Source organism: Enhydra lutris, unplaced genomic scaffold, assembly GCF_002288905.1.
Source record: "Enhydra lutris kenyoni isolate GAN:26980312 unplaced genomic scaffold, ASM228890v2 scaffoldscaffold112, whole genome shotgun sequence".
Taxonomy (NCBI): Eukaryota; Metazoa; Chordata; class Mammalia; order Carnivora; family Mustelidae; genus Enhydra; species Enhydra lutris.
In genome coordinates this window covers 1,886,872-1,894,930 of record NW_019154196.1, presented here as the reverse complement: position 1 = coordinate 1,894,930, position 8,059 = coordinate 1,886,872, and the positions used below count along the sequence as shown (strand labels likewise).

At 40.7% G+C, this 8,059-nt stretch overlaps 1 protein-coding gene across 1 annotated transcript; it reads left to right on the top strand.

The window, feature by feature from the left end:
- Positions 1-5,122: 5,122 nt before the first annotated feature.
- LOC111139671 (olfactory receptor 56) lies at positions 5,123-6,067 on the top strand. Its single transcript, XM_022492011.1, has one exon. It carries the CDS (start codon positions 5,123-5,125, stop codon positions 6,065-6,067), a length of 945 nt encoding a protein of 314 aa, XP_022347719.1.
- The last annotated feature ends 1,992 nt before the right edge of the window (positions 6,068-8,059 follow it).

Genomic DNA, 8,059 nt, shown 5'->3' with positions numbered 1-8,059 from the left:
ATCTCCCTTCTCTTAGCCCTCAGATCCAATCTTTGTAACTTTGTATCAGTATCCAATTGAAGCTCCAAGAGTTTTGTATGGCAGGTAAAACATTTCTTTTTTTTTTTTTACTATCGTGAAAATCAAATGAAAACCAGTCAAATAAAACTAAAGACTCAAAAGATAAATTGGCTATTTGGCCGATTGGTTTCCAATGAATTGCCCATTGTGAAAATTGACCTGCTTCCATTATAATAAGGGCAAAAACAGGACAACTGTAAAATTGTCATCCAACCTGGGATATTCTTCTGATGGTGAGAAAGTGTTGTCCATGATTACACTGGGAAGGCAGGTGTAATATCCATAGACCACAGAGCTGTCCACACCAAACTGTGAAGGGCACTGAGTTTAGGGAAACATCTGACAGTTTTGAGAAAACAACCAGGTCTCTGCCACCATTTGACTCTTCTGAATGTGGATATTCTTCTTTTCTTTACACTGGGTTATAATGTCCATAAGGCTAGATTGTGTTAAGTCTCCAATTTTCATTCAAATACAATGTGTCACCTAGTGTGCTGTGTATAACAGGCCCTCCATAGATAAAGGGTGACTTCATGGGACAGATAAAGAACAGGTGTGGATTTCATGGTACAGGGGCAGACTACTGGGACAGCCACAGATGGAGACCTTGTGAGGGTCCTTAGAGTCACTGGGGAAGTAGGAATGTGTCTGCAGTCGGAGGTAGAGCACCTAGAGAAGATTTCCTCTTCTGACCAGGTTTTCTCACACTATCCCAACTGGCCCTTCTCTGGTGCTGTCCCCAAGCTCCCTGTTTGGGTTTCTTTAATTGTAAGCTTGGGAACTACTATTCCAGAGCTGGAGTTTGTGGGCTCCCCTGGGATCCATCAGCTTCACTCTCCTTGCTCAGGTTCAGTGTTAAGTACTTGCATGGGCAGTTGGAGACAGCTGCAATCTGGGCTACAGGCAGCTTGTAGAAGGTGGATGGGTATCTGTGGGTGGGCTGGGATGCACAGGTGCTGGTTCTGGGTCCACCACCATCTCCTTGACCAAGTCTTCTTTCTCTCTTTCCACTTTTGCTGAGAAGAGGCTGTTATCTTTTTGGGTCTTACTCTCTGAGTGAGAGAGCCACAGGAGTGCTGAGGGTGACAAGGGCTTTGATAGCCTGATTGAGAGGTGATTGAGGGGCTGAGGTAGGATGGAGCTGGAAGGTTCCTCCTTCTCTCCTCTGATCCAGTAAGTACAAACTCAAGGAAGGACAATGAAGTTATTTTGGTGTTAGACACTCCTCCACAGGATATCTGCTGAATTTTTTTCTTCCAGGGATTCCACTCAAAGGTGAGTGAGGGTCTTTTCCCTATCACCCCCTTACCACTTCCTTGCAGTTTCTATTGCTGATTGCAGGTCATTTCTCCACTTCTGTTTGTTTATTAACATTTCATTTTCCTCTTATTGTCTGCCTCCTTCAGGTTTTGTGGGGGGTGGGGATGGAGGGCTTGAGCATATTCTTTCTAGTGTTATGTCTCTCACTTATCTTTCTTCTAGTCCTCTTCCTTTGATCTATTTATCCATCTGTCTAGGTTATGGGACTCAGTGATGGTCTCCTGGGTTAAAGAGTGATCTAAAGCAAAAAGGCAAAGAATGAGTGACAAGAAATGCAGGTGAAGGAGAGGAAGAAGAGCTGATATAAGACATAGAGTTAAATTAACTTGTCCCCAAAATTGTACTATAGAGACAAAGTGGCCCCCTTTATGGTATCACTTTGAGGGACAAAATGAAGGCATTAACTAAACACCCATGAAATAAATGAAGTTAGAGAGCAGGAACTGAACATGTGAGATGCTAGAATTTCTTGATGCTAGATGTTTCTTGAGGTGTTTCCATATTATAGTTAATCATTCAACAAAATTTACTGAGAATATAATATATGCCAGTACTATTCTAGGATCTGGGGATCCCCCCCATGAGCAAACATGGCATCAGGAATATAGGTTCTAGCTGGGAAAACAGAAAATAAATCCATGCTAATTAAATGTGGAATGCCTGATGGTGTTGAGTGTTCTGAGAAGTACAAGGGCAGGGAAGAAATGGGGAAGGAAGAAGGACTTCAACTCCAAATAGGTGTTGAGTAAGGCATGGTAGAGTAGGTGAGGGAACAATGTTGAGCATATCTGGGAAGAGCCTTACATGAAGAAGTTAGAGCATGTACCAATTCCTCCTGAAATGCAAGGGAGGTCAGTGACACCAGAGTAGAGGAAATTCCAGAGAAAGCAAAAGAAAAAGAGGTCTGGATAATGATGGATTGCTAGCTAAATGAGTCTTCCTTTATTCTTGAAGCATTTGGTCTTTTATTTTATAGAAACAACTTCACTCTAATGCTATGTACAAATAGACTAAAGTGGGAGCAAGGACAGAAAGGGGAGGAATCCAGCTGAGGGCCATTGTCATCATCCGGTGGAGCAGTGATGATAGTGTAGCCAGCTGGGACCTGCAGGAGTGAGATGTATCCAGGAGTGAATACATTCTTCAGGAAGAGCCAGCAGGGATCTGAAGTTGGGATATGTGTGAGGAGAGAGGAGTCAAACATGTACCATGTATTATTGTCCTGAGCAACTGACAGACATGCCATTAATTGACCTGGGAAGACAAGAAAACAGCTGTTTCCACAGGGGAGACCAAGGGTTCTGTCTGGTCAGTTTAGATAGGAAAAGCCCATTGGACATCCAAGTGGAGGTGTTGAGTATAAGTAGATATAAGAATCAGAGTTCAGAAGAGCTGTCCAGGAAGGGAGAGAAATGTCATTTTTTTCACCTGTGTAGTATTGTATTATAAGAGTTGGAAGGGAGGAAAGGTATGGAGTGCAACTCTTTGAATGTGCATGTGGCTGAGTGCCTCTGCACACAGTTGGTAATACTGGTTGTCCTCAGTAAAGGAGGAAGAAGTTTTGATGAGGTCTGGGGGACCTGGTTTTCAGTTGATTGGCTCAGTTTGGAGCTGATATATCCAAGATAATATTTGAAGGCTATTGGAATAGTTATTTACTCTTGTAGAACAACCCTTCCCAGCATCATACCTGGGTGTTGGTGATGGCAAGGATACCTGGGCACATCTTCATTGGCACAAATCAGAACATACTCTCTACGGTAGGGACACAGCTCACACAGCCTACGTTCTTAGTGGTGAATCTATGTAGGACCATTCTAGTTTAGAAAATTACCCTAAGTCTTTACATAGAGAACATGTCCTGTGGGGTTGCCTGATTTCCTCTTTGTAAGGATATAAGGTAGACATGAATACATCCCACACAAACATCTGCTAGATGCTGCTATCATGCATTTGTGGAAAAACTCTAATCTTTTAAAAATACCTGAGATATTTCTTACTAAATCACTCACTTATCCTCAGAAGAAGGAATCCAGCAGTGAAGTAGTACATTCAGGTCAAGAACAGGGCTGTGGGAAACAAACTGAAGGTTGCAGAAAAGAAGGTGGGTGGGGGGATGGGGTAACTTGGTGATGGTCATTAAGGAGGTCATATGATGTGAAGAGCACAGGGTGTTATAGTCAACTAATGAATTATTGAACATTATATCAAAAATTAATGATGTATATTGACTAATTGAATTGAAATAATAATAATAAAAAAGACTGAGGGCTCCTGCAATTAAAGGAGGAGTCTTTCTGCCTTCAGAAAATGAAAGTTTATCATGTACTATTTTATTCAGTCAACACATATGTATTGAGATGATACTATGACCTGAGAAACCATTCTAGGATCTGCCAATGTCACTGTGAATAATAAATGGTGCTTATGTCCCAGTGGGATGAGACAAATCATAAAAGTAGAGAAATGTGATGAGCACAGGGTGTTATATGCAACTATGAATAGTTGAACACTACTTCAAAAACTAATGATGTATTATATGTTGGCTAATTGAACATAATAAAAAATAGAAAGCAATGTAGAGAAAAGAAGTAGAGAAATGTAAGCAATGTGTGGTAAATTGTGTAAGTGCTATGGGGAAAAAAAAACAAGAGCAGGGAGGGCTTGAGGGTGCAAGACACTTTTGGTCTTAATATGACCTTACAGAAGGCATCTCTATAGGGGTAGGCATTTGAGTAAAGATCTGAAGCAGGTGAGAGATAGAAGTCTGGTGAAAGAACATTCCAAAGAGAAGAAAATGCAAAATCCCAAAGGTGGGAGTGTGTCTAGTTTGTCTAAGGAAATTCAAGAATACACAGTGAGTGAAAGGGGCATGATAGGAGATAAGGTCAGAGGTACTGGGTGTGTGTGTGTGTGTGTGTGTGTGTGTGATATACATAGGGCCTTGCCACTGCCAGGATTTCAATTTTATTTTGAGTAATTTTGGTAGACAAGGATATACTATCAGCAAAAGAGTTACATAATGTGACATATTCTAACAGAGTCATTTAAACTGCTATGAGAATAGACTCTCAAGGACAGAAGCCAGGAAACCGGAGAGGAGCTTATAATAATCCATCTGAGAGAGGATAGTGGCTTGGAGCAGTTACAATGGGGGGTGATAAGAATCAATTGGATTCTGAGTATTTTGAATGTAGAGCCAAGAGGCTTTTCTGATGGTTTATATCTAGGGACCTCTAAGACATAAAAAAATAAAATTATTGTAAGATGTTAGGACTGAGAAAAATAAAGAATATCACAAATATCCATTAACTTCCCTATTGCTAACATATATAAATTACCTCTTGGACATGAAATGTTTCAAGGCCTATTGGAGATAGTTTACTTAGTTCGTGTAATTCCAGATAAAAAGAAGCATATTATACAGGGAAAACCAGTATTTTCCTGCTAAAAGAGGATTGTCCAATAGTCTTGTGACACATAAAATAATTCATTTCCTAGTATCTTTGATATGGATACATACAAATATAGATATGTGCCCAATTCCATAAGCTAGTAAAGATCCTACACTCCACATCATGGGAATATGAAAGAGCACCCTATTTATGTCTCAAAGCACATGTTATTGGGCTTTGATGTGTTACAAGATACAACTGACTGAAGTCGAAGATAAATAAAGACATGTCACTCAATCTCAGAATTTCTCTGTTCCTGTTCTCAGGTGATTGTGAACAACTGAGCCATGGGGATATGGTTGAACCAGTCATCTATAGATGGCTTCATCCTCTTGGGCATCTTTTCTCATAGCCAGACTGATCTTGTCCTCTTCTCTGTGGTTATGGTGGTCTTCACAGTGGCCATCTGTGGAAATGTTCTCCTCCTCTTCCTCATCTACATAGATCCTCGGCTTCACAAACCCATGTACTTCTTCCTCAGTCAGCTCTCCCTCATGGACCTCATGTTGGTCTGTAATATCACACCAAAGATGGCAGTCAACTTTCTCTCTGGCAGGAAGTCCATCTCCTTTGTGGGTTGTGGCATACAAATTGGTTTTTTTGTCTCTCTTGTGGGATCTGAGGGGCTCTTGCTGGGACTCATGTCTTATGACCGCTATGTGGTCATTAGTCACCCACTTCACTATCCTGTCCTCATGAGTCAGAGGGTCTGCCTCCAGATTGCTGGGAGTTCCTGGGCCTTTGGGATACTAGATGGAATTATCCAGATGGTGGCAGCTATGAACCTACCTTACTGTGGCTCAAGAAATGTGGATCATTTCTTCTGTGTTCCAGCTTTATTAAAACTGGCCTGTACAGACACATCTCTTTTTGACACCCTGCTCTTTGCTTGCTGTGTTTTTATGCTGCTCCTTCCTTTCTCCATCATTGTGGCCTCCTATGCTCACATCCTGAGGGCTGTGCTCCACATGCACTCTGCTCAGGCTCGTAAAAAGGCCCTGGCCACCTGTTCCTCCCATCTGACAGCTGTCTCCCTCTTCTATAGGACAGCCATGTTCATCTACCTGAGGCCTCGACGCCACCAGGCTCCTAGCCATGACAAGGTGGTCTCTATCTTCTACACGGTCCTTACTCCTATGCTCAACCCCCTCATTTATAGCTTGAGAAACCGGGAGGTGATGGGGGCCGTGAGGAAGGGGTTGGACCATTGCAGGACGAGCAGCCAGCATTGAAGGAACAGCATCTGGTGCTTGGTGTTGCCACCTCTTGCTTGCATGACATTGGCAAGTCACTCATCTTTTGTGAGCATCTGTTTCCTCATCAATAAGAGACTCATGACACCTGCCCTGCCTCACAGGGATCAGTACATGTAAATCTAAAGCCTCATGTAGAAGCAATACACTGATGTTGTTGTCATTATTTATATTTTTTAAAATTTTGAATTAAATCTACCTATTTCTTAATTCTTCTTGGTTATAACTGTGTTTTATTGAGTGTTTTAATTGCTGGGCACTGTTATTTTCTCTTCACACACCTTCTATATTATTTAATTGATGATTTAGCCTAACAAATATGGATAATTTAAGTGGAAATTTCCTACATGAAAGAAATTGAGTCTCTATAATTCTTCACAGTTGGTTCCTGGACTGCTCCCCTGCTGCATTAGAGGATTTATAAAGCTTTCTTTAGGAAATGTAAATATATCCCTACAGTTTAGAAATTACTTGCATATGTTCTATTATGAAACAAAATAGATGAACATAGGAGAAGGGAGGGAAAAATAAAATAAAATAAAAACAGAGAGAGAGGCAAACCATAAGAGACTCTTAACTATAGGAAACAAACTGAGAGTGACTGGAGGGGAGAGGGTGAGGGGATGGGGTAACTGGGTGATGGGCATTAAAGAGGGCATTAATGAGCACTGGGTTTTATATGCAAGTGATTAATCATTAAATTCTACCCCTGAAACTAATAATACATTATGTGTTAACTAGATTGAATTTAAGTAAAAATTGAAAAAAATTGAAAATAAAAAGAAGAAAAAATTATTTGTATATTTCCAGCATGTGACTCTGTGCCTTATAAATAATAATTGCTCAATAAAACCTTATCAAATGAATGCAAGAAGAAGTTATCAAATGAGATAATATTCACAAAAGCATTTTTTAAAAGCACTATTCACATGCCAAGTTTGCTGTGGTAGCTGTGATTATTTCTGTACTTCATGTTCTGCAAGAGTAAAACTGTATCTCTTTAAAAGGGCAAAGATTAGAATAAAAATACAGAATTGAAGCCATTATTTAAAACATGTATCAGTCAGTGTCCAGTCAGGAATAAAACCACTATATTTATTTTACCAGAGAAGATATTCACAAATGACGCTACAGACAAAGGGCTGATATCCAAGATCTATAAAGAACTTCTCAAACTCAACACCCAAAAAAACAGATAATCACATCAAAAAATAGGCAGAAGACATGAACAGACACTTCTCCAGTGAAGACATACAAATGGCTAACAGACACATGAAAAAATGTTCATCATCATTAGCCATCGGGGAAATTCAAATCAAAACCACATTGAGATACTACCTTACACCAGTTAGAATGGCCAAAATTAACAAGACAGTAAACAACGTGTGTTGGGGAGGATGTGGAGAAAGGGGAACCCTCTTACACTGTTGGTGGGAATGCAAGTTGGTGCAGCCACTTTGGAAGACAGTGTGGAGATTCCTCAAGAAATTAAAAATAGAACTACCCTATGACCTGGCAATTGCATTACTGGGTATTTACCCCAAAGATACACATGTAGTGAAAAGAAGGGCCATCTGTACCCCAATGTTTATAGCAGCAATGGCCACGGTCGCCAAACTGTGGAAAGAACCAAGATGCCCTTCAATGGACGAATGGATAAGGAAGATGTGGTCCATATACACTATGGAGTATTATGCCTCCATCAGAAAGGATGAATACCCAACTTTTGTAGCAACATGGACGGGACTGGAAGAGATTATGCTGAGTGAAATAAGTCAAGTAGAGAAAGTCAATTATCATATGGTTTCACTTACTTGTGGAAAATAAGGAATAACATGAAGGACATTAGGAGAAGGAAAGGAAAAGAGAATTGGGGGAAATCAGAGGGGGAGATGAACCATGAGAGAGTGTGGACTCCGAAAAATAAACTGAGGGTTTTAGAGGGGAGGGGAGTGGGGGGATTGTTGAGCG

Coding starts and splice junctions, on each gene's coding strand:
- LOC111139671 (XM_022492011.1), top strand. CDS start 5,123: ATGGGGATATGGTTGAACCAGTCATCTATAGATGGCTTCATCCTCTTG.